At 41.2% G+C, this 27,764-nt stretch overlaps 1 protein-coding gene across 2 annotated transcripts; it reads left to right on the forward strand.

Moving 5' to 3' along the window:
- The first annotated feature begins 338 nt into the window (after nucleotides 1-338).
- LOC109895565 (zinc transporter ZIP1) lies at nucleotides 339-27,439 on the forward strand. Of its 2 annotated transcripts, none has more exons than XM_031830548.1 (4): nucleotides 339-908; nucleotides 10,625-10,755; nucleotides 11,863-12,177; nucleotides 24,693-27,439. In XM_031830548.1, the coding sequence occupies exons 1-4, from the start codon at nucleotides 776-778 to the stop codon at nucleotides 25,044-25,046; spliced, it is 933 nt and encodes a 310-aa protein (XP_031686408.1). In that variant the 5' UTR covers nucleotides 339-775; the 3' UTR covers nucleotides 25,047-27,439. The 2 variants fall into 2 exon arrangements, with proteins under 2 accessions (XP_031686408.1, XP_020344936.1); XM_020489347.2 differs by lacking the exon at nucleotides 339-908 and adding an exon at nucleotides 4,721-5,154.
- The last annotated feature ends 325 nt before the right edge of the window (nucleotides 27,440-27,764 follow it).

Below are 27,764 nucleotides of genomic sequence, written 5' to 3' on the forward strand. Positions count from 1 at the left end.
CTCTAGAAAGTAGAGTGAAGTGCAATCTCATGCTTCTCTCTGTGGGCTGATATTTCTGCACTGACTGCTGCACAGCAGTCTCGGGCTACTGCACACGCAACATAGAGGGAACATTGCTTGGAACTCTGAGCTCCCCTCAATGTTTTCCTATGAAGAGGTATGCTGGTCTATTTCGTCAAACATCTCACAAAGTGTATATTTTGATTTGTTCAAGTCGACACCATTTTAAAAATCAGGATAATCTCCTCTTTCTAATAACATACGGTTGGGCAGCGTACTCTGCTGTCACCGATTGCTAGACCAGAAATAGTTGTTGCCTTTTTTTTCTACTTCCTCCTTACGCAGACATAAGCACACTTGACACCATCGAGGTGTGGATGTTTACTTTCTACACGAGTTGTTATTTTTCATTTTCGTCTTAAGAACAGACTGTAGTGGTAAAATGAAAAAAAGTTTAAATGTTTGTGCCATTTAAGGGAAATGGAATTCTAAGCATCACTCCAGTCAGAAGAGGCTCAGCGAAGTTTCATTTCAATTAATTTGCTATGGCCTCACTCTAGTGTTCCAGCTCAGCCAACATTCTTTGGCAGTTTTTCAGCTTTGGGTGAATTTTGACTCATTCTCTTGTCCAGCCTACTCCTGTCCAGGCCTGCTAGCCTGGTGCTGGCTGTGTTCTCTATGTGGTCTTAAGCATTAGCATGTAGCCCTGGGTGTATGTGTACCATTCAGAGAGTGAACGGGCAAGACTAAATATTTAAGTGCCTTTGAAACGGGTATGGTAGTATGTGCCAGGCACACCGGGCTGTGTCAAGAACTGCAACGCTGTTGGGGTTCACACTCAACAGTTTCCCGTGTGGAACAAGAATGGTCCACCACCCAAAGGACATCCAGCCAACTTGACAACTGTGGTAAGCATTGGAGTCAACATGGGCCATACCATATGTGAATGAACTATAAGGATTGTCAAGGGAGAGTGTTAACTGTTCATTTTTGATTGCCAAAGCAAGTGGAATAAACAATGTTAACATATGTTTGACTGTAGGCTACAAATGCAACCATTTTACATGGCTATTACTATGAGTACTATGCACCTCCCTTCCTTCTCTTGATAAGTAATAAGTGAATGTAATTGCTACATTTGACCTGTGATATCAAATAGGTTATAAGTTACATAGCGAAGACAAAATTAGATTTCATGATATTACTTTGTCTTTACAAATCTATTCACTATTGGCCAAATGCAGTCACCATCCACTTCAGCTAGCATTTCCTGTTTGTAGGCCTGTTTAAAAAATGTAAGGTAAAGCACATTTGATGAAGTGTAAAAAAAAATTGACACTGGCTGTATTATGATGCATGTATTGTATGTACAATAAGGTATCCATTATTCTTAAATCGGACGTGGGTTTAAGTTACCATTATTAATCCTGCGTCAAGTCTCATATGGCTGAATTGTGGTGTATTTACAGAATAACCGGTGTTATACCAATTTTCATCCACTCGATGGCAGTAATGTGCTACCACTTTCAAGAGGTCTATTGTGAGAGTTTTTCTACTCACCCTTCAAGTACTGAACAGATGTCCAAATGAATGAAATTCCCTGAATGTTGCTTTTTGGATGTTAGATATGACTGGTTGTGATCCAGTCACTTGATATGCACATTTCAAGTTCATACAAAATGGGTAATGTTGAGTCCCCAACTCCTGTCTGTCACTCACATCCATTAAATATCTGAAACATATAGTTGAAGGCATGGTCTGTACCTTGTGAATATTCCCTTTTGATTGCACAAATATCCCCATTTGTTGTCTCTGCTATAAAATTAAGAAGAGAGGGGAGGGGTCAGATAAGAGGCAAAGGCCTGAGGCTACAGCCCACTACCAAATGACCAGCCAGGCTACACACCTGCAATACACTCTCCTCCCCCACTTACTTACACAAATCCAATTCAAGGAAGATCTAAGTCTATACTCACAGGGTAGCATTGCTGATCTAGGATCACTGATTAGATCCCTCTAGGTAGTCTATTATAGGACAAGTCACATGTAATAAAAAGCTGTTCTCTAAAGTGCAATAAATGCAATAGATTTGCAAAAAAAAATCTAAAAATCATTTTTTTGCTTTGTCATTATGGTGTAGTGTGTAGATTGAATCAATTTTAAAATAAAGGCTGTAACATAACAAAATGTGGAAAAAGTCCAGGGTCTCAAACAGACTCCAAGAATAACTCCTGCTCACTACTGCCACCCTGAGGACTTTTAAAGCTACTGATTTATTTGAATAGTCCTTTTTCTTAAGAATGCCAAAAACCTTGTTTATATCCGAAGCACACATTTCTTTGGTTGTCAATAACAATGACTTAAGTGTGTGTATAGGCAAGGGCATGGACAAAATACATTTTTGGAATCATTTTCGGCACTGTGGCCCAAGAACCAGATGTGAGGAGTCCCGATTAATAAAATGTAATCTATATTAAAAGACAAAGTGTGTCATCGCCACGATAACTTATTACATGTGACTTTTCCTATAATGGGAAGTTGATCAGGTGTCCGGTCCTCAGTGCTGAAACAGCAGCTGCATCTGCTGACTACATAGAGGGACCTGATCAGTGATCCTAGATCAGCAATGCTACCCTGAGGCACTTTGTGAATACAGACTTAGATCTTCTTTGAATTGTATGTGTATAAGTAAGTGGGGGCGGGGAGAAGAGTGTACTGTAGGTGTGTGTGGGACCCTGACTGGTCAAATGTTAGTGGGCTGTAGGCTCAGACATTTATTAACATGTCAGTGGCAGTAATTCTGAAAAACAACTATATTTTATAGCAGAGAGAACAAATGGGAATATTTGTGCTATCAAAAGGGAATATTCACAAGGTACAGACCACACCTTAAACTGTATATGTTTAAGATATTTAAATGAGTGAGTGACAGACAGGAGTTGGGGGTTCAACATTACCCACTTTGTATGACACTTGAACGTTGCATGTCACGTGTTTGGTATCCATCAAAGCAACATTCACAATGCAAATGCAGGGAATTTTGTTAATTTGGAAATTTGCTCAGTACTTGATGGGTAGTGGCCAGTAGTGAATAGATGTGTAAAGACAAAAGTAATATCATGTCTCCTTGTCCTAGCAAGTAACATTTGATTTTGGATCACAGGTAGAATACACATCCAAGTGAGCCAGCTATACACTATGTACAAAACATTATGAACACCTCCTTCCATGACAGACCAACCATGTGAATGCAGGCAAAAGCTATGATCCCTTATTGATGTCACTGGTTAAATCCAATTAAATCAGTGTAGATGAAGGGGAGGAGACAGGTTTAGCCTTGAGACATTTTTTATTTCATCTTTATTTTAAAACAGGGAAGACATTGAGACCTAGGTCTCTTTTTAAAAATGTACCCCTTATGGCCAGCAAATACACATTAAAATACAAAAACATAGTCATGGGAATCGCCCCCAAAATAAGTCCCTAATCAATAGTTAATTGCCTGAACAGCACCAGAACATCTAGAGGAAGTAAATTTAGAATTTTGTTCCAGCAATCTGGAAAAATTAAAAGCAGATTTACCTAGCTCGATGGAGACCCTATAAAGCTTGGGAAATTCAAGGCCTCACAGGCCTGATTGGTGTCACACTTTTGCCCCAACTAACACACCTGACTCTAATAATCAACTAATCATTACCTCAGTTTAGAATGTAAGTAGTTTCATTGGGATTGAGAAAAAGTGTGACAACTCCTACAGAAGCCAGGAGTCTCCCATCCCTGCAATAGGAACCTCGAGTAACCAATCCTGTGAACGGGTTAGGAAACTTCAGGTGTCTACATTTTAACAGCACAATTAGATAAGAGGGACGTTTTATGCCCTAGCACTACACAGCTGATTCAAATAATCGTCAAGCTTTGATTTGAGTGCCTTTGAACTGGGTATGCTAGTAGGTTGCCTGGTGCACTGCTGGGTCTGTACATGTGAATAGTCATGAATCTGAGCTTCCATTATTAAGCTGTGTAACAACTAGAACTAGGCCTACCATGGAAAATATATAAAACATTGTGGAACACACTGAAAGGCACCAAATTCCTAGTAGGCCTTGTATGGTGTGAGACATCATCATTGATTATATTTCCCCGTTTGGTCACAAGAATCAAGTCAGGCGTCATCATTTGCCTAGGAAAGATTCGTAACTTTCTGTGGACTCCGCAATGAGCTGCCCTGTGTAAGAAAATATATTTGGAACTTTTAGCAACTTTTGAAAAGTGACAAACGCTCAAATGCATGAATTTTCCCTCTAAACGACACAAAAACGATTTTCTCTGTCACACTCAGTCACAACACACGTGCCTGGCTGCAAAAGTGCATTGTGAGTGATGTCAGTAGCAGGCGCTCATCTCGTGCACAGGCAGCAACGCACAGCAGCAATTTCAGTAAATTGCAAATCATTGTTGGCTGACTGCAGCAGCAGTACGTGTTCGACGAGCCAAACCCAATGAATATAGTTGGTCACGAATGTTTGATCTTGAACAGAACAGAACTCAATAAACATGTCTCAATAAAAATTGTACAGAAAAGAGTGGGAGTCTGTACCTGAACAAATGTCAAAACATATTTTTTGCCGAGATGGCCAGTCAATATGAGTAACGTTGTATATTCGACGTAATGACGCAGATTTACGTTATCACGCAATGACATCACAACGTCATTTAGCAACAAATCAATGTTCCTCAAGCAACTTAACCTGAACATTTGTTGGCAACACTGGTCAGAAGACTAGTAGCGCAAAGTCCTCCAACAAATTGCAGGACAGTGTAAACATGTAGCTAACAGGGGCATTATTAGCTTCTGAAATTGCCGATATAGCAGGGATATGACTTTTCGAATAGCATAGGTTTTTGTTTTTCAGTTGCGCAAACCTGTTCGTATGGCGTATTCATCTCATTGCCTTCACTGTTCGTTTATTTAAATCTCTATTTATCAGGATTATCCCTAAACAGTTAGTTTTGATTCTGTCCGGTAGTAACAAATCGAGATGGACTACTTGTTACAGGTGAAAATAGGTGCCCTCGTGGGTTTGTTGCTCCTGACGCTATTTTTCGGATTTATTCCTGCTAGGATGAAGTGGTTCAGAGAAACCAGTGGGACAGGTAAGTTTCAGTAGGTAACCTACAAATGTATATAATTACTAGCTAGCTAGCTAGTCTCATGTTGTAACCCCGTATGCAATTGCTGTTTCCCACAACAAGCCAGATGGCTCGTTGCGTCCTTTCCTTCATCAACCAACCCTAAACTATTGGGTTTCAACAATGTTTCCCGTCTACAAGATACATACATATCCTATCTATAAGAACAATACTTACGATTCGTGTTTGATGTGTACTACGCTATCAAATAAGCTTTTTAAAACGTGTTTATCCAGGGTGTCCCATTTTCCGCCTGTGCGGGCTGCCGTGTAGTCCATTCTCGGTCACGTGAGTAAAATACTACGTAACTCCCACTTTTACAGACGGGAATTGGAAAAACGTGTTTTTAATGCTTATTCGATAGCGAAGGAAGCGTTCAACCTGACGCATTTTAAGTATTGTTCCTAGATATATTGGATTTGCCTCTGTTGTTGGAAACGTTATTATGGTGAAACAGAATATTTTAGGTTTGGTTGGTTATGAAGCTCCGTAACCTGGCATCCATACATGTTTCATTTATCCTTTACTTACATTTGACAAGGCAAGTCCGTTAAAATAACAAATTCTTATTTACAATGACGGCCTACTGGGGAACAGTGAGTTAACTGCCTTGTTCACTGGCAGAACGGGGATTCGATCCAGCAACCTTTCGGTTACGAGTGGTCAGAGCGTTGGGCCAGTAACCGAAAGGTTGCTGGATCGAATCCCCATTCTGCCACTGAACTAGGCAGTTGCATGCAAGTGTTTGCCAATGCCAATCAGTGTTTGCTGTGGGCTTGTGTTTATCCTTGTTTCTTCCATTGATTTATAACCGCCAAATGTCAATTTATAAAATCAAATGTTACTTGTCACATGCAAAGATAACAAGTTGTAGACCCTAGAGTGAAATGCTTAATTGTATGCCCTTAACCAACAACGCAGTTTAAAGAAAAAATGTGTTAAAGTATTTACTAAATAAACTGAACCAAAAAAATGGAAATAGAAAAGTAACACATAATTAAAGAGCAACCCTAAAACAACAGCAACTATAGGCTATATACAGGGGGTACCTGTACAATTTACATTTCAATCAAATGTTATTAATTCATCATTTTTAGTCATCTACAAAAGATGGAGTTTAGGCTCAGAGCTTTAAGGATTTTTTTTTGTAATGTATTTATCCACTATGGATTAGTTTGATTGGTTAATCGTAGTATAAACCTAGCACCTAAGTCTACTTTTGAAAGAGATGCCTCTAAAATATCTGTGTATAGCTTACCGTGAGTTGGAACCAAAGTAATCATTTTCCAATCGTGAACCGAAATGTTATTTTTTTTCTTCTGTTCCAGTTTCCACCAGCAAAATAAAGTTATGAACTGGTTTGATTTCTTTCTGTTCCATAAAAAAATAAAGTTAAATGTATTTTTACATTTAGCTCAACAAATCAAATTTTGTTAAGCAGATGTTACGAGTGTAGCGAAATGCTTGTGTGTGTTGCTCCAACAGTGCAATAATATCTAACAATACACACAATCTAAAGGTAAAATAATGGAATTAAGGAATATATAAATACTAGGATGAGCAAAGTTGGAGTGGCATAGACTAAAATAGAGTATACAAGAATGCAGTATATACATATGAGATGAGTAAAACAAAAATATGTAAACATTATAAAAGTGACTAGTGTTCCAGTATTAAAGTGGCCAGTGATTTCAAGTCTATGTATATGGGGCAGCAGCCTCTAAGATGCAGGGTTACGTAACCGGGTGGAAGCTGCGTAGTAATGGCTATTTAAGTCTGATGGCCTTGAGAGTGGAAAAACGGCTTCTGTCTCTTGGTCTCAGCTATGATTCACCTGTACTGACCTCTCCTTCTGGATGATAGCGGGGTGAACAGACGGCGGCTCGGGTGGTTGTTGTCCTTGATTTTTTTTGGTCTTCCTGTGACATCGGGTGCTGTAGGTGTCCTGGAGGGCAGGTAGTTTGCCCCTGGTGATGTGTTGGGCAGACCGCACCACCCTCTAGAAAGCCCTGCGGTTGCGGCCGGTGCAGTTGCCGTACCAGGCGGTGATACAGCCCGACAGGATGCTCTCAGTTGTGCATCTGTAAAAAGTTTGTGAGGGTCTTAGGGGCCTAGACTGATTTCTTCAGCCCCCTGAGGTTGAAGAGGCGCTGTTGTGCACTGTCTGTGTGGGTGGACTATTTCAGTTTGATGTGTACGCTGAAGAACTTGAGTTCCTTTTTACGAGCCCTTAACCCACAATGCAGAATTATAATTTTTATTTAAAAAAATTGATGAAAATAAAAATGGTAACGCAATAAAATAACAATGAGGGTTTCCAGTACTGAGTCAATTAGTCTATTTAGGAAACAACATTACTTATTAATAACCAACAATGCAATCTTTTTTGAAGGGCTCATAAGTAAGCAAGGTCTACACCTGTTTTATTTGTCGCATGTGACAAACATTTAATTTAAATAAAAGTTTGGGAACTGGTTACAATGTTAAAGTAACAGTTCTGTTCCGGAACAGTATAGATCACTTTCATTATCAGTTCTGTTCCTCAAAATGTTATTTTACTGTTTTTGCCTCTGTTCACTGAACCAGTTCCAACCCCTGTAGGTAACAATGGTGTTCTCTCCAAAAAGTATCTTATTTTGCTTGAGAAGTGTGCAACGTATTATTAACTGGGTGGTTCGAGCTCTGAATGCTGATTGGCTGACAGCCATGGTATATCAGACTGTATATTATGGGTATGACAAAACCATTTATTATCCCTGCTCTAATTACATTGGTAACCAGTTTATAATAGCAGTAAGGCACCTCTGGGGTTTGATATATGGCCAATATACCTCAGCTAAGGGCTACGCGTTGCGTGGTGCCTAACAGTCTTTACCTCTGGTATGTTGGCCATATACCACACCCCCTTGGGATTTATTGCTTAATTATACCATTTGCATAATTGATTTAGGCCTAGATTAGCAAATTTGCTTAATTGATTTCTTAGGGTGAGGAATCAGTCTCCTCCAAGGAGACAGACTAGGGCAGTGGTATTCAAACTTTTTCAGCGGGGAACCCATTATTTTTTTTCTGCCAGGATTTCTCCCGACTTTACCCCATCCAAAAATCTGTAAATTTAGTTTTACATCAATAAATAACCTTAAAATCAAAAGAAACCAATAAATACATTTACATTTTTATTTTCTGGTCTTTCTCTATATTTGTATATTGTCCCATACAATAATCTGTACTCCTAAAAATTGTTACTGGTGACCCTACTGCAGTTCTCCAGGGCCGCTAGCTTTGAATACCACTGGACTAGAGTCACCTGACAGGGATAAAGCCCCTTGAGATGACACATTCCAGTGAACAATCAACCCACCGACCTTCAGCTGAAGCGAAACAAAAGCTGAGGTGCGTTCAGTTTGCTACGTTGCGGAAGGGTTTTTACTGAATGACACGTTTCTCCAAAACTTTATTGAACAGACTTTGAAGTATGTTTGCTCCTGTTTGGTGGTTGTGGCTTGAAGCACTGAGTGGCGTATTTAAAGGGAAGTGGCCACGCTGACAGCATTCCCCAACCCATAACACAACCCCTCCCTGTTTTTCAACTGAGGTGCAATTCAGTTCAGTTGAATGTTTGATACGTTGCAGAACAGTTTGTACTGAATGACATGTTTCCCCAAAACGTTCTTGTACAAACTTTGAGGTCCGTTTGGTAGGCGTGGCTTGAAGCAATGAGAGGTGTATTTAAAGGGCAGTGGCCATGCTGACAGCGTTCACAAACCAACCCCTCCCCATTTTTCAACTGGTCATTCAGTACAGCACCATTTCGGTTAGGTTAGGTTCATGCAAACCGTAACTTTTTGCGACGGAAACTAGTAATAATACATTTCATTTGTAGACAAAAATCTAACATTTTAACATTGAGCAACCATTTAATATATATATTTATTATTAAAAAGGCCTAAAAACAAATGTTTTATTGTACAAGTTCAGTTAGGTCCCTCCCAGTTTCAGCTTATTTGCCTCAGTTTGGTTATTAGTGAATATACCCCTGCTTTTAACTTTCTCTTTAGGCCCAGCAGTCTCTATGTCCGGCTGTCAATATATATTATACACTATGACTCCGGGCATTACTAAAACAATTAAGGACCATAACATTTACTGTGATAAGAGACCGTTTAATGTGTGCATGAACTTGTATGGGCCAATACCATCCCTTCAGTCACATATTAAGACAGTTTTTGTTTTGCAATGGCTGATTTGCTGAGGAGTTGTTTTCACTTCTGTGTTTGTGCAATGGTGCTCAATACTTCAGGTCTCTGCATGATGGTTATCTCTGTTGCTTCTCCTTTTTTCCCCCTTTAAATAGAGGGTGACATTAGGAGCTATCATGGCCGTTTCATTACAGTGCTCCCAGTGTTTGATTGCATTTTTTGATAACTTCCAGCTTTATTTTTTATCAGTGGTATCTCCATAAGGTGTCTCTTTTCTGATGGGTTAACAGCTGATTTAGACCCATAAGTCAGATGAAATGACCAGTCATCAGATATTCACACATTATTCATATCACAGCTTATGTCACATTAACTGAAAGAAATCCATAGTTTCCTTGATTCACAACCTAAGTTAAACAGACCACTTCAGTCAGGTAGCCATTAACCAATCTTTTGAACGAGTTAGGCAACTCCAGTGTCTACTTCCGTCTTATCTACCTTTGCTGATGAAGGGCCTTGTCAACAAAATGGGAGTAATGTAGAGATTTACAGGTCTTTAGCCAGGTCCAGCCAAACGTTTGCTAAAGGATGCAGTGATAAACTGTATCAACTGTAACCTGTAACAAAACAGAGGGCACTATGGTAGATGGCATCCAAAGGTTTAAGAGTAGTAGTAGCAGCTGCTCTTTGATAGAATGTCACCATAATCAAGAACAGATAAAAGGGTTAGGGTTAAAAAGGTTGACTGAATAATCTGCTTCCTGCTGTTGAAAAAGCCAACTTTTTCAATCTTAGCTCCTTAACGAGGTCATCTGTTTTGTTTTTTTAAACGTCATATCCATATCAATCCAAATGCCTAAGTATTTCTATGCGGGAACACATTCGATTGGAGATCCATTTGTGTGAACATGTAGTTCATCTGAAAAATTTAGTTTGAATACTTATTGACTCAAGACATTTAAACTTTTAATTGAAGTTGTAAAAAATCCAGTATTTTAAATTCAGGCTGTAACACTTTTTTTGGGGGGAGGGAGGGTCGAGGGGTGTGAATACTTTCTGAAGGCACTTTATTTTTTTCTAACCCCACCATGTGACCTGAATAGGAAGAGCTCTGGGTTCATTAACAGATCACCTGATCAGGGCCCAAAGTTGTTCCTGGTCAGGTCACATGGTCAGGGAAAACCCCAGGTTCTGTCTATGTTGAGCATTAAACAGTCGCGTTTTGTATCATGTAGAAACCCATCGGGTGGTCCTGAGTTTCATCAGCTGTTTTGCCGGAGGCGTCTTCCTGGCTGCCTGTCTATTGGACATCATCCCAGACTACCTGTCAGACATCAATGCTGAGCTGGCCGCACGGAGTGTGGACGTAAGTGTCTTCTGTCTGTCAGCAACATCACAAAGAATCATTGATACCTGGCCACACTCCCATCCCCTTTGTAAAATGACAAAAGCTATATGACTATCCATGGCACAAACCAATGTATTAAGTGTTATAATAGATACAATAAAACAAAAGTATAACATATCTGTAAAACCGTGTTCCCACATGGGGAAATGTGCTAGTTAGTGCAGAAATTATGATCATTAACCCACAGATGCAATACCTGGTGATGTGTTAAGGACCACTTACTTATGATATACACTACTGTTCAAAAGTTTGGGGTCACTTAGAAGGCCAGCATCCTGGAGTTGCCTCTTCACTGTTGATGTTGAGACTTGTGTTTTGCGGGTACTATTTAATGAAGCAGCCAGTTGAGGACTTGAGGCATCAGTTTCTCAAACTAGAGACACTAATGTACTTGTCGTCTTGCTCAGTTGTGCACCGGGGCCTCCCACTCCTTTCTATTCTGGTTAGAACCCGTTTGCGCTGTTCTGTGAAGGGAGTAGTACACAGCGTTTCTTTGTAATTTCTCGCATGGAATAGCTTAATTTCTCAGAACAAGAAGAGACTGATGAGTTTCAGAAAAAAGTTCTGTTTCTGGCCATTTTGAGCCTGTAATCGAACTGACAAATGCTGATGCTCCAGATACTCAACTAGTTTTATTTCTTCTTTAATCATAACAACAGTTTTCAGCTGTGCTAACATAATTGCAAAAGAGTTTTCTAATGATCAATTGGCCTTTTTAAAATTATAAACTTAGATTAGCTAACACAACGTGCCAGTGAACACAGCAGTGATGGTTGCTGATAATGGGCCTATGTAAATATTCCATTAAAAAATCAGCTGGAAATAGTAATTTACAACATTATCAATGTCTAGATGGTATTTCTGATCAATTTGATGTTATTTTAATGTACAAAAATGTGCTTTTCTTTCAAAAACAAGGATGTTTCTAAGTGACCCCTAACTTTTGAACGGTAGTGTGTGTGTATATATATATATATATATATATTTATATATCTATATCTCTCCTTAGCCTTCAATTTAAACAGAACTCTTACTTTTGGTCGTTTTCACCTCTATCTCAAACAGACCAGCTTCCCCCTCCCAGAGTTCATCATGGCTGCAGGCTTCTTCACTGTGCTCATTGTGGAGAGGATCGTTCTGAACTGCAGACAAGATGCCATGCAAGGGTCAGACCAGGAGGGAGCACCTCTGATGCGGGCCAAAGGGCACAGCCATGGGCAGGGGAAAGCCGCATCCACCAACCTGGAGGGTAGTGCCCACCACGTCCACATGGATCTCCAGGCCCACTCCTCCTTTCGCTCATTCATGCTCTTTTTCTCACTCTCCCTCCATTCTGTGTTTGAGGGCCTGGCCATCGGACTGCAGACCACAGACTCAAAGGTAGGTGCTGGAGAGCGAGCTGTACTTAAATTGCGCAATAGGTCGATTAGTTTTAGCTTGCCCGGAGAACATATTAGACCATTCCGTTGGTCCTAAAAGGGAAATGTCTGCCCACCTGTGGCACTGGGTCAGCTAAAACAAATGCACCCAGGCATTTCAAATGCATGCCATTTCTTTCCAAGTGTATTTTCAAATGCATTCCAATAATATTCAACTGCTTATTTTCTTCAAGTGAAAATACAATTTGTATTATTTATACTGAACAGAAATATATAAACGCAACAATTTCAAAGATTTTACTGTTTTACAGGAAGTCAGTCAATTGAAATATATTCATAAGGCCCTAATCTATGGATTTCACATGACTGGGTGTATGTATATATCTCTGTTAGTCACAAGGTAGGAGCATGGATCAGAAAAGCAGTCAGTATCTGGTGTGACCACCATTTGCCTCATGCAGCGCAACATCTCCTTCGATTAGAGTTGATCCAGCTGTTTATTGTGGAATGTTGTCCCTCTTCAATGGCTGTGCGAAGTTTCTGGATAGTGGTGGAGACTGGAGTATGCTGTCGTACATGTCGATCTCGAGCATCCAAAATATGCTCAATGGGTGACATGTCTGGTGAGTATGCAGGCCATGTAAGAACTGGGACATTTTCAGCTTCCAGGAATTGTGTACAGATCCTTGCAACATGGGGCCGTGGATTATCATGCTGAAACATGAAGTGATGGCGGCATATGAATGGCATGACAATGTGCCTCACGATCTCGTCACGGTTTGTATCTCTGTGCTTTCAAATTGCCATCGATAAAATGCAATTGTGTATATTGTCCGTAGCTTATGCCTGTCCATACCATAACCCCACCGCCACCCTGGAACAGTCTGTTCACAACGTTGACATCAGCAAACTACTCACTCACACAACGCCATACAAGTAGTCTGCGGTTGTGAGGCAGGTTGGACGTACTGACAAATTCTGCTCTGGTGGACATTCCTGCAGTCAGCATGCCCATTGCACGCTCCCTCAACTTGATACATCTGTGGCATTGTATTGTGACAAAACTGCACATTTTAGTGGCCTTCATTGTCCCCAGCACAAGGTGCACCTGTGTAATGATCATGCTGTTTAATCAGCTTCTTGATATACCACACCTGGCAGGTTGATGGATTATCTTGAGAAAGGAGAAATTCTCACTAACAGGGATGTAAACAAATTTGAGAGAAATTTGTTTTTCTGGGGTCTTTTATTTCACCTCATGAAACATAGGACCAACACTTCACATGTTGCATTTTTATATTTTTGTTCAGTGTATATCTAAGTGGTGAGTCTCTGTTGTGCAGCGCACATGAGGGGATGAAGTTACATTTGTATGCAATTCACTACTAAATGTTTGCCATCAAATCTTTTAGAATGACTTTCTGCCAGATGTCAAAGAGCTCTGGATAAGTTATGCCCTGTGCTTCCTACTAGCGCTTTTTCCCCCTTCTCTGTTGTTCACTCCTCTGCTCCGTGTACACATGCTACTATTCCTTCAGAAAAGCCTGCATCAAAACTTTATTCATTTGCAGTTTCTCTCGTTGGCTTGTAAATGTCCACACTCACTGAAAATGACATTCGGTAGCTACTACCTATGCTTCTATAACTTTGAGCTGGGTTTGCCTGTCTTTGCTATTCGTTAGATTAGTTTGAGATTTTGCTACTAGTTTGTGCAAATTTTGTTAGCGTTCTGGTAGTAGAGGCTAAATGGGCACCCCTTGTGGGCTATGCTGGTAATACCGTAAATCATGGGATGTGAGAAGTATGATATGATATGAAAATCTAGATACCACTTAAGTGTAGTAGCTAATATCAGGGCAGGGTGACCGCTAAAGCATATTTATTGCTTTTGTACTCCAATAAAAACAGAATGATTCTGAATACTCCCAAGTCCCAAATTTGGCAGACATGTTTCAACTTCTTGCTGACATTTCTAGCCACAAGCATAAACTAGCTAGCTGGGTAGGGCTCATTACGACGACTGACTGAACCAAATCCGTTTGTCCCCACTCAAATCTCAACTCATCTGTCATCAATTTTGGGCACCAGGCATGTCCTTATAGCCACAGATGATCTATTATATTAACCAGATGCTCAAGTGGCTGCTCTAACAATGATAATGCATGTCTTCAAAGATGGAAGGCAGTTGGAGAAGGCAAGATCACAGCCACTCCATTGAATAGCAGGCTAACGTTAGTGGTTTCTTTGCAACGCCTGCAGTTAGCCAGAGATTCCTTCCAAACGACTCATTGTTGAATTTGCCATTTCCAACTTGTTGTGTAATCTTTATGTGCAATGGCCGATGGGCACCGATACGTTTTCTCTTCATATGACAAGGATTTTCCAGTAGATTGTCGACTTGATAATTGCTAGCTAAAGTAAGATGTTGACATGATCAGTCCAATCAAAGCTACTATAGAAACAATTACATCAAATCACATATCTGTGGCCAATGACCTTGAGCCTTCTTGGATGGGCACTTCTAATATAACTCTATGGCAGAACCCAAGGGGCTAACATTTTTGAGCTCTAGTCTTAGAATTGGGGATGACATACTGTCCCATTACTGACAGAAAACTGAGCCAATCAGGTGCATCACTCTATTTTCTGCTGGCTCTATTTTCTGCTGGCCACCACCACAGAAAGCACTGAGCTAGGCTGAAACACCTGCGTTTTGGAGCTGCCTTAAGAAAGCAAAAAATAGACCATGTGGCTTTATTAACTCGATGCCTTTTTTATTTTTACATTGTTTGCACACTGCTATGTGACACACATTAATGTCAAAATAACAAGCCCCCACCCCCCAAACAATGTATTTTGATAATGGTGTTTTTTACCTAAGTGTGGTGCTCAAAACAGGTGGGCCTCTGCCCTAGAATTGCAGGAAATTAGCTTTAAAATGGCCGAATTCTCTCTCGGCCTCATGTCATACGGTGAACAAAAGCATAAGATTAGGTATAAAAACAGCAAAAGCAGCTGCTTTTTCTGGGGTCCAAACTAGAGGTCCAAACCGATTATGATTTTAACGCCGATACCGATTTATTGGAGGACCAAAAAAAGCCGATGCAGATTTATTATTTGTAATAATGACAATTACAACAATACTGAATGGACACAAATTTTAACTTAATATAATACATCAATAAAAGAAATTTAGCCTCAAATGAAATGCAAAACAAAGTGTTGGAGAAGAAAGTAAAAGTGCAATATGTGCCATGTAAAAAAGCTAACGTTTAAGTTCCTTGCTCAGAACATGAGAACATATGAAAGCTGGTGGTTCCTTTTTAACAGGAGTCTTCAATATTCCCAGGTAAGAAATTGTAGGAATTATAGGACAGTTTCTCTTTCTACGATTTTGTATTTCATATACCTTTGACTAGTGGATGTTCTTATAGGCACTTTAGTATTGCCAGTGTAACAGTATAGCTTACGTCACTCTCCTCGCTCCTACCTGGGCTCGAACCAGCAACACATCGACAATAGCCACCCTCGAAGCAGCGTTACCCATCGCTCCACAAAAGCCACGGACCTTGCGTAGCAAGGGGAACAACCACTCCAAGTCTCAGAGCGAGTGACGTTTGAAACGCTATTAGTGCGCACCCCGCTAACTAGCTAGCCATTTCACATCGGTTACACCAGCCTAATCTCGGGAGTTGATAGGCTTGAAGTCATAAACTGCTCAAAGCTTGAAGCACAGCGACGAGCTGCAGGCAAAACGCACGAAAGTGCTGTTTGAATGAATGCTTACGAGCCTGCTGGTGCCTATCATCGCTCAGTCAGACTGCTCTATCAAGTCATAGAATTCATTATAACATAACACACAGAAATACGAGCCTTTGGTCATTTAATATGGTCGAATCGGGAAACTCTCAAACAAGACGTTTATTCTTTCAGTGAAATACGGAACCGTTCCATATTTTATCTAATGGGTGGCATCCATAAGTCTAAATATCCCTGTTACATTGCACAACCTTAAATGTTATGACATTATGTGACATTCTGGTAAATTAGGCGGCCCAAACTGTTGCATATACACTGACTCTGCGTGCAATGAACGCAAGAGAAGTGACACTATTTCACCTGGTTAATATTGCCTGCTTTTTTTAGCAAAATATGCAGGTTTAAAAATGTATACCTCTGTGTATTGATTTTAAAGGCATTGATGTTTATGGTTAGATACAGTCGGGCAACGATTGTGCTTTTTTCGTAAATGCGCTTTTGTTAAATCATCCCCCGTTTGGCGAAGTTAGCTGTCTTTGTTAGGAAGAAATGTTCTTCACAGAGTTCGCAATGAGCCAGGTTAGCAGGCAATATTAACTAAATATTCAGGTTTTAAAAATCTATACTTGTGTATTGATTTTAAGAAAGGCATTGATGTTTATGGTTAGGTACACATTGGAGCAAGGACAGTCCTTTTTTGCGAATACGCACCGCATCGATTATATGCAAAACAGGACACGCTAGAAAAACTAGTAATATCATCAACCATGTGTAGTTAACTAGTGCTTATGATTGATTGTGTTTTATAAGATAAGTTCAATTTACCTTGGCTTCTTACTGCATTCACTTAACAGGCAGTCTCCTCGTGGAGTGCAATGTAATCAGGTGGTTAGAGCGTTGGACTAGTTAACTGTAAGGTTGCAAGATTGAATCTCTGAGCTGACAAGGTAAAAATCTGTCTTTCTGTCCCTGAACAAGGCAGTTAGCCCACCGTTCCTAGGCCGTCATACAAAATAAGAATGTGTTCTTAACTGACTTGCCTACTTAAATAAAGGTGTTTTAAAAAATCGTCTAAATCGGTGTCCAAAAATACCGATTTCCGATTGTTATGAAAACTTGAAATCGGCCCTGATTAATCGGTCGACCTCTAGTCCAAACCCATTCCCACAGTTGACAGTGCATGTCAGAGCAAAAACCAAGCCATGAGGTCGAAGGAATTGTCTGTATAGATCTGAGACAGGATTGTGTCAAGGCACAGATCTGGGGAAGGGTACCAAAAAATGTCTGCAGCATTGAAGGTCCACAAGAACACAATTGCCTCCATCATCCTTAAATGGAAGATGTTTGGAACCACCAAGACTCTTTCTAGTGCGGGCCACCCGGCCAAATTGAGCAGTCGGGGAGCAGGGTCTTGGTCAGGGAGGTGACCAACAGCCCAATGGTCACTCTGACAGAGCGCTAGAGTTCCTCTGTGGAGTTGGGAGAGCCTTCCAGAAGGACAACCATCTCTGCAGCACTCCACCAATCAGGCCTTTATGGTAGTGGCCAGACGGAAGCCAATCCTCAGTAAAAGGCGCATGACAGCCCGCTTTGAGTTTGCCAAAAGGCGACTGAAGACTCAGACCATGAGAAGCAAGATTCTCTGGTATGATGAAACCAATATTGAACTCTTTGGCCTGAATGCCAAGCATCACGTCTGGAGGAAACCTGGCACCGTCCCTACGGTGAAGCATAGTGGTGGCAGCATCATGCTGTGGGGTTTTTCAGCGGCAGGGACTGGGAGACTAGTCAGGATCCGCATCACTCCCCATCCAACATGACAGAGCTTGAGAGGATCTGAAGAGAAGAATGGCACACCTTTTATTTGGAGTGTTTCTCCTAATCATGTAGCATCATACCCAAGAAGACTCGCTGCTGTAATCGCTGCCAAAGGTGCTTCAACAAATTACTGAGTTAAGGGTCTGAATACTTATTTAAATACATTAGCAACATTTTCAAATTTAGTTTTTGCTTTGTCATTATGGGGTATTGTGTGTACCTTGAGGGGGAAAAAAATAATAATCAATTTTAGAGTAAGGCTGTAATGTAACAATGTGTAAAAAGTAAAGGGGTCTGAATACTTTCCCAAAGGCAGTGTATATAAAGCGATCTGCGCATTTGAATAAATGCACCCATTTCACTTTTTCATGTCATAAAACGAATGACTACTGCTGCACATGCTGCCACTGTTTCCAACAGATTAGATTTGACTATTTAGAACGAGCAGCCTGCTCACGAACGGACGAGTGCACCATAGAGAACACAGCGAGCATGTAGCTGCAATAAGTGAAAATACATTATCTAACGACCGGTAGTTTCTTTTGAAGATCTACAAATGTATCTGCATTTGAACAACTGCATAAATACACCTATATCATGCTTTGAAGTCCGTAGGGCAATTCAGACAGCTGACAGAGGATTTTTGTAATGAATGTTTATTTTAATTGACTGTTCTGTATCTTAATGTGTGTATTGTCTATGTATGTTGATCTATACTTGACTGTTTTTGTATTGTGCAGGGCCCATTATGACTTCCCTGTTGAAATAAAGGTAAATAATATTAACTAGAGATGACTAATGTCACAAAGCATGATGCGCTAGCCAGAACTGTCATTCTGAAAACTTCATATTTACAAGTTATTCAGATATAGGTTTATATAGACTTTAGGATGTTAACCCCTAAAGTGATTTAGATCATTAAAGGTTTATTCAAATATGTCCAAAAATAATCCAAACCCCATGTCTACAATTTTGAAACCCCAATTTACTCTGAGAATTTAGCATGTTTGGAGTGAATACAATATCAAGTGGTCACTCGTCAGTAGAACTCTGTGGCACTGCTCCGCGGCAGAACGGAGCAAACTTTGGACGTCAAACTGACAAACTAGCTAGTGGCTGCAGGTTCGTGAGTGAAATCCGCTAAAGACAACGAAACACAGTGTAGACATTAATGTTGTAAATTACTATTTTAGCTGGAAACGGCTTTTTTTTATTTTATATATTTTTTGAATATCTACATAGGCATACAGAGGCCCATTATCAGCAACCATCACTCTTGTGTTCAATGGCATGTGTTAGCTAATCCAAGTTTATAATTTTTAAAAGGCTAATTGATCATTAGAAACCCATTTTTGCAATTGTTAGCACAGCTGAAAACTGTTCTGATTAAAGAAGCAATAAACTTGGCCTTCTTTAGACTAGTTGAATATCTGGAGCATCAGTATTTGTGGGTTCGATTATAGGCTCAAAATGACCAGAAACAAAGAACTTTCTTCTGAAACTCATCAGTCTCTTGTTCTGCGAAATTAAGCTATTCCATGCAAGAAATTGCTAAGAAACTCTTATGCAGGTTGCTGCCATATGATTGGCTTCACATTTGTCTCCAGTGATTTTTATCTAAAAATATATATATATATACAATTCCCAAACGAGTTACTTATTTACCTAGAATTTATCAAAAGCTCTTATCAAGTTGTACATAGAAATAACAATTCTAAATCTGGGGGAAAAAATGAGTACATGTTTCTAACTCGTGCTTTTCATGTGATGTGCTCTTGGACTTTTTCTTCACATGGTTCTCCTTTTCACTGTATTGTCCTTTGTTGCTATTCAGGGAAGTCTCTTTCCATCACAAAGGCATAGTGAAAGTTTTTTTTCTGTGCTTAGGAGGAAGCCCTAGGAAAACTCTTTCCAATCACCTGTAGTGTCAGGAGGTTTAGAGTAGAGGAAGTGAGACCCATGCATGATTTCCATGCACTTTCTCTCACATCCTTAGTATAAAATCATTCACACACCATGCACCAAGTCAGCGGATTCTAATGACAAGGTCCTGAGATATTTTACCAAACTCAGCAAAAAAAAAAAAACACCCTCACTGTCAACTGCGTTTTATTTTCACCAAACGTAACGTGTAAATATTTGTATGAACGTAAGATTCAACAACTCAGACATAAACTAAACAAGTTCCACAGACGTGACTAACAGAAATTGAATAATGGCACTGGAAGAAATGGCTGCAGTTTTACGAAAACAATTGTGCTATTATGTACATAATGTTTCTGTAACCATATCTTACGGCAGAAAAGAGCTTCTGGATATCAGGACAGCAATCACTCAACTCGGATTAGACACAGATTTTTTTCAACAACAAGCAAGACTCACATGATATTCTCCACACACCCGGCAGGGCCGACATCCCAGTTATTGGCAAGAGGAAGCGACGCAGGTACAGAGGACGAAGAGCCGGATGCCTCGTCAGCACCCGCAGAAGGCGAGTCAGATAGCTGCCGTTTACCTTCAATATTACTCACCAACGTGCAATCATTGGACAATAAATCAGACGAGGTACGATCACTAATATCCTACCAACGGGACATCAGAAACTGTAATATCCTATGTTACACGGAATCGTGGCTGAATGACGACATGGATATTCAGCTAGCGCGACATACGCTCCACCGGCAGGCTAGAACAGCACACTCCGAGGGGGGGCGGGCTGTGCATATTTGTAAACAACAGCTGGTGCACGAAATCTAAGGAAGTCTCTAGATTTTGCTCGCCGGAAGTAGAGTATATTGTGATTAATTGCAGGCCACACTACTTGCCTAGAGTTCTCAGCTATACTTTTCGTGGCTGTTTATTTACCTCCACAAACAGATGCTGGCACTAAGGCCGCACTCAGTCAGCTGTATAAGGAAATAAGCAAACCGGAAACCACTCACCCACCGCTATTGGACGGAGACTTTAATGCAGGGAAACTGGAATCAGTTCTACCAAATTTCCATCAACATGTTAAATGCAGACTCGTACAAAGCTCTCCCTCGCCCTCCATTTGGTAACTCCGACCACAACTCTATCCTCCTTATTCCTGCTTGCAAGCAAAAGTTATAGCAGGAAGCACCAGTGACTCAGTCAATAAAAAAGTGGTCAGATGAAGCAGATGCTAAACTACAGGACTGTTTGCTATCACAGACTGGAACATGTTCCGAGATTCTTTAGATGACATTGAAGAATACACCATCAGTCACTGGCTTTATCAATAAGTGCATTGAGGATGTCGTCCCCACAGTGACTGTACGTACATACCCCAACCAGAAGCCATGGATTACAGGCAACATTCACACTGAGCTAAAGGGTAGAGCTGCCACTTTCAAGGTGCGGGACTCTTAACCCGGAAGCTTACAAGAAATCCCGCTATGCCCTGTGACGAACCATCAAACAGGCAAAGCGTCAATACAGGGCTAAGATTGAATCATATTACACCGGCTCCGACGCTCGTCAGATGTGGCAGGGCTTGCAAACTACTACAGACTGCCCAGTGACACGAGCCTACCAGACAAGCTAAATCACTTCTATGCTCGCTTCGAGGAAAGCAACACTGAGGCATGCATGAGAGCATCAGCTGTTCTGGACGACTGTGATCATGCTCTCTGTAGCCGACGTGAGTAAGACCTTTTTAAACAGGTCAACACACACAAGCTACGGGGCCAGACAGATTATCAGGACGTGGCAGGTGTCTTCACTGACATTTTCAACATGTCCCTGATTGGGTCTGTAATACCAATATGTTTCAAGCAGACCACCATAGTCCTTGTGCCCAAGAACACAAAGGCAACCTGCCTAAATGACTACAGACCCGTAGCACTCGCATCCGTAGCCATGAAGTGCTTTGAAAGGCTGGTAATGGCTCACATCAACACCATTATCCCAGAAACCCTAGACCCACTCCAATTTGCATACCGCCCAAACAGATCCACAGATGATGCCATCTCTATTGCACTCCACACTGCCCTTTCCCACCTGGACAAAAGGAACCCTTATGTGAGAAGACTATTCATTGACTACAGCTCAGCATTCAACACCATAGTGCACTCAAAGCTCATCACTAAGCTAAGGAACCTGGGACTAAACACCTCCCTCCGCAACTGGATCCTGAACTTCCTGACGGGCCGCCCCCAGGTGGTGAAGGTAGGTAGCAACACATCTGCCACGCTGATCCTCAACACTGGAGCTCCCCAGGGATGCGTGCACAGTCCCCTCCTGTACTCCCTGTTCACCCACGACTGCATGACCAGGAAAGACTCCAACACCATTAAGTTTGCAGACGACACAACAGTGGTAGGCCTGATCACCGACAACAACGAGACAGCTTATAGGGCGGAGGTCAGAGACCTTGCCGGGTGGTGCCAGAACAACAACCTATCCCTCACCGAAACCAAGACTAAGGAGATGATTGTGGACAACAGGTAAAGGAGCACCGAGCACGTCCCCATTCTCATCGGCGGGGCTGTAGTGGAGCAGGTTGAGCTTCAAGTTCCTTGGTGTCCACATCAACAACAAACTAGAATGGTCCAAACACACCAAGGCAGTCGTGAAGAGGGCACAACAAAGCCTATTCCCCCTCAGGAAACTAAAAAGATTTGGCATGGGTCCTGAGATCCTCAAAAGGTTCTACAGCTGCAACATCGAGAGCATGGTTGCATCACTGCCTTGGTACGGCAATTGCTCTGCCTTCGACCGCAAGGCACTTCAGAGGGTAGTGCGTATGGCCCAGTACATCACTGGGGCAAGGTTGCCTGCCATCCAGGACCTATACACCAGGCGGTGTCAGAGGAAGGCCCTAAAAGTTGTCAAAGACCCCAGTCATAGACTGTTCTTTCTACTACCGCATAGCAAGCGGTACCGGAGTGCCAAGTATATGACAAAAAGGCTTCTCAACAGTTTTTACCCCCAAGCCGTAAGACTCCTGGGAGGGGCACACTATGTACATACCTACGTGTACATACTACCTCACTAAGCCTGACTAACCGGTGTCTGTATATAGCCTTGCTACTGTTATTTTCAAATGTCTTTTTACTGTTTTATTTCTTTACTTACCTACACACTTTTTTTGCACTATTGTTTAGAGCCTGTAAGTAAGCATTTCACTGTGGTCTACACCTGTTGTATTTGGCGCACGTGAGAAATACACTTTGATTTGAACTAAGGGGGGGGGGGGACTTCCTCATGGACTGCATCAGATTTGCCAGTTCTAGCTGTGAGGTGTTACCCCACTCTTCGACCAAGGCACCTGCAAGTTTCCTGACATTTCTGGGGGGAATGGCCCTCACCCTCCGATCCAACAGGTCCCAGATGTGCTCCATGGGATTGAGATCCAGGCTCTTCCCTGACCATGGCAGAACACTGACATTCCTGTCTTGCACAGAACGAGCAGTACAAAACTGTAACTTGTCAGTGAAGAGCACTTTTTGCCAGTCCTGTCTGGTCCAGCGACATTGGGTTTGTGCCCATAGGTGATGTTGTTGCCGGGGACGTCTGGTGAGGACCTGCCTTACCACAGGCCTACAAACCCTCAGTCCAGCCTCTCTCAGCCTATTGCGGACAGTCTGAACAGCTACAGGATGGCAACAACTGCCCGAGTTAGACCAGGATTGTGCATTCCTGGTCTAACTCGGGCAGTTGTTGTTGCCATCCTGTAGCTGTCCTGCAAGTGTGATGTTCGGATGTACCGATCCTATGCAGGTGTTACACATGGTCTGCCACTGTCTGTCCTGTATCGCTGTCTTAGGTGTCTCACAGTACAGACATTGCAATATATTGCCCTGGCCACATCTTCAGTCCTCATGCCTCCTTGCAGCACGCCTAAAGCACGTTCACACAGATGAGCAGGGACCCTGGGCATCTTTGGTATTTTTCAGTGTCTGTAAAAGGCCTCATTAGTGTCCTACGTTTTCATAACTGTGACCTTAATTGCCTACTGTCTGTAAGCTGTCGGTGTCTTAACGACCATTCCACAGGTGCATGTTCATTAATTGTTTATGGGTCATTGAACAAGCATGGAAAATAATGTTTAACCCTTTAGAATGAAGATCTGTATAGTTATTTGGTTATTTGGATTTTTAAGGATTATCTTTGGAAGACAGGGTCCTGAAAAGGAGACGTTTCTTTTTTTTTGCTGAGTTTATAAATCAATACACTATAAAGGCATGCAAGTTGCTGACACATTGATTCATGTGTGGTAGAAAGAAGAGAAGGAAAGACGGCAAAGTAACTTAACTGTTAGGGAAATTACATTCAAATCAAAAGTTGTCACGTTTTCAGATCTCAAACAGGATATTGACTCGTCATGACAGACTATGTAATCGGTTGTGTAGATCCAGCTATAGCCTCAACCTCAAATGGAAAAGAGCATAGGAAATTATTTTCAATTTATTTAGGATTGTGGACTATAGCAAGGTCGTATTCATTCGACACCGTAGCAAAACTATTTTGCAATGTTGTGGAAACTAAACATAGTGAAAGCAAAAACAAGTGTTTCTTGGTATATTCAGGTAGGTCCCTCCTTGTTTTGGCCCATTTGCTTCAGTTTGTTTCGTAGTGAATATGACCCTGGATCTACAAAAGAGATGGCCTGGGATGTGAACTTAATTTGATATTAGACTACTTTTGAAGTCTGAACATCTGACCATTTTATTAACTTTGGAATTTGTCCTTTTTTAAACTACTTTCTTTGGTTGATCAAAGACTCTTATCTGGTTTGAAGTGATTATTTAAGCTAACCTGTTTTTAGACTTCAAAGAATTCTAAATGACAGATGTAATTTATACAGCTTGTGTTGATATATTTTATACAGCCTCATCTCACTGCAATGATAAAAAGGAAGTAGGAGAGGAATTTCAACCAATTTTTTTTATCTAGTTTTCTCTCCATCCTATCCAGGTATTAGAAATCTGCATTGCCATTGTGGTCCACAAGAGCATCATCGTGTTCAGCCTATCGGTGAAGCTGGTGCAAAGCGCAGTCCCGCCCATGTGGGTTGCGGCCTACGTGGGCGTCTTCGCTATGATGTCTCCGCTGGGCATCGCAGTGGGCATCGGGGTTATCGAGGCCCAGCTGGCGGCAGGCGTTCTGATCCAGGCCATCCTGGAGGGGCTGGCTGCTGGGACTTTTATTTACATCACCTTCATGGAGATCCTGCCTCACGAGCTGAACTCCCCGGAGAACCAGCTGCTCAAGGTGTTCTTCATTCTGCTCGGCTTCAGCATCATGGCGGGCCTCACCTTCCTGGGTTGAGAGCATGTCACCCACTGGGGCAACTGACCTAGCAGGAATATGGGGGTGCCTCATATGATTCATGGGACTTGATGTTGTGTACTAAGGTCGCCATGAGGGGAGGTGTCTCGGGGAGATGGCCAACATAAAAAATTGTCATTTTTTTCTGCAGGGTGTGTGCAGGGGAGATTACTGTGCCCATGTCTGGCTGCACCCGTGTGCCACTTTTATTTGAGGGTCATAGCTGTTCTTACTCAGTATTTTTGTTTTTAAGGTTGTGATACTCATTTGTTTTTTATACAGCTTTTAGCATAGATTTTAATTTCACAGCCAAGGATGGTAAGACAGTCTTTCATTTAAGAACTTTTAATGATTTCAAATAGATTATATTTAGTTGATTTGTTTTAGCACTGGGAAAATAAGTACACGGCAATATTGGTTGTTTTTATTCTTTGGCATACATACCAGTGGTTGTTATTATATTCTTTAACAATCGCTGTTTAATCTTTTTCACATAACTGAGGATCACTGAAAAAAAAGAGCTGTTCAAACGGACATGATTGCCTGGTCTCTTTAGCAAATGACAGGTGTGGCAAGGAGAGTCTGGATACTTAACATCTCTTAATAGTCAAATGAATCTGTCGCATCAATGTCTCATTTATGTATACAAGTTAAAATGTCAATTGCATTATGTTTACACTATTTGGATGTGAGCACTATTTGTGTAGCCTCCACAGTTAAATTGAAGTATTAAATGTTTTATCACTGTTGTGGAACAAATTGTTTTCACCTTGAACTATACTATGCCTTACAAATGACTAAAGCTGTTTTTTATTGTCAGAGGATAGGTGCAATGAAATGTGTTTTACAGGGTCAGCCATAGTAGTACAGTGCCCCTGGAGCAAATTATGATTAAGTGCCTTGCTCAAGGGCACATCGGCAGATGTTTCGCCTTGTTGGCTAATATGCAAAGACAAAACATTGTGACCAACATTTTACAGTATTTCTTTTTAAGACATTGCATAGAACCTCACAATATTGTCTGTGAAATCAACAGATGTGTTAAATGTACCTAAGCATATCAATGATAAATGTCTACAATGTATTATTTTACATGAGATACTTGAGTGATTGGTAGGGAGAGACACTTGTCCTTCAGTGTTAAAACACCATCTTGGTATGTGTCGTTTTTACCTCATCACTTTTTGTGTGGAGACGTCATTCCTTTCGTTTGTCAGTGCCACATCACGAGTTTGGTACGGAGCAATAATCCGATCACTTTTTAGAGACCATAATATTTTAAAGAGCGATTATGAAGTTATTTTTAGAGAGGTTAAGAAGTTCAACTAAAGCATGTGTTTTCCTCATTGTGTTGATAGTTTCCATATCCCAGCCATGAGTCATGTTTCTGTTAACAAGGCTTCAAGTTTATAACACTCACAAGTGACCCTCAGCTTCCTCTTACTCCTTCAATCTCCTCTGACACTGTTGCAGTAAAATAATGATTTAACAAGTTGACTAGGATTTTGTTTAAAGTGTGTCTATTGCGTATGCTTTTGGTACATGCACACTCATCATTACTAAGAGAAGCATGGGGTTTTATTTTTAGTAGGTGGGCAGGCTGGAGGAATTGAGATTCAGTGATCGTCAGCCTGTGATTTGTGTCCTGAAATAACTGGATGGTCTGACTGCGTTTACACAGGCAGCCCAATTCTAATATTTTGCCCAATTATAGGCCAAAGATCTGAATTTGTCTGTAAACGCAGCCTAAGTGTCCCCAAACCTATGTAGTTACGTCGGTAGGTATAGTGTGGCACCTTAATTGGGGAGAACGGGCTTGTGGTAATGGCTGGAGCGAAATTAGTGGAATGGTATCCAACACATGGTTTCCATGTGTTGGATGCCATTCCATTTGCTCCATTCCAGCAGCCTCCTGTGCATTACAATCGAAGTAGTTTGTGGGATGAACAATTTCAAACAAAGGTAACATTTTGATAATGGTAATAAAATGGTCATCTTGGGTAATGAGGTTTAGATTGCGTGCATATACAATTTTAAATATGTAATTAGACATCACAAACCGGTGTACGTTAAGCACTATATATTTTTAACTAGGCAGTTAAGAACAAATTCTTATTTACAGTGACGGCCTCAGAACGGTGCCTTGTTCAGAGGCAGAACGACAGATTTTTACCTTGTCAGCGCGGGGAATCGATCTAGCAACCCGACGCTCTAACCACTAGGCTACCTGCCGCCCCAAACGGCAGGTAGCCTAGTGTAACTGTAGTTACGTTAGACCTGCCTGTCAGTGCCTTTTACTACAATGTTTACTGATTTGATTTATTCTGTATAGTGTAATTTCTAGTGGAGCATTAGCCATAATTTCAATGAGTTGATTAAAAGTCTATGGTTTATTACTGAGCCATTTGTGCCACTAGGTGGGAGTATTGGTTACAGATTTCATGTCCACACTGCAACTTCAGCTGTTGGCTGTATACTTGTACCGCAGAAGCAGAGAGCCTGGGCGTCACCATGCCAAGCCTACTCATCTCTAGACATGTCATGACCATAACATTGTCATTTGCTTTCTTCTTAACTGTCTTTGAACTTTTGGTGTCAACATGGCATCCGTGACAGTTCCCTGCTCCTTAAAACAAAGTTAAGTTTCCAAATTCCGAGTTGTTTTTCTTCTGATGAATGTAATTCTTATTTCATCTCTGAACTTGACCTCAACCCTTT

Source organism: Oncorhynchus kisutch, linkage group LG8 (assembly GCF_002021735.2).
Source record: "Oncorhynchus kisutch isolate 150728-3 linkage group LG8, Okis_V2, whole genome shotgun sequence".
Taxonomy (NCBI): domain Eukaryota; kingdom Metazoa; phylum Chordata; class Actinopteri; order Salmoniformes; family Salmonidae; genus Oncorhynchus; species Oncorhynchus kisutch.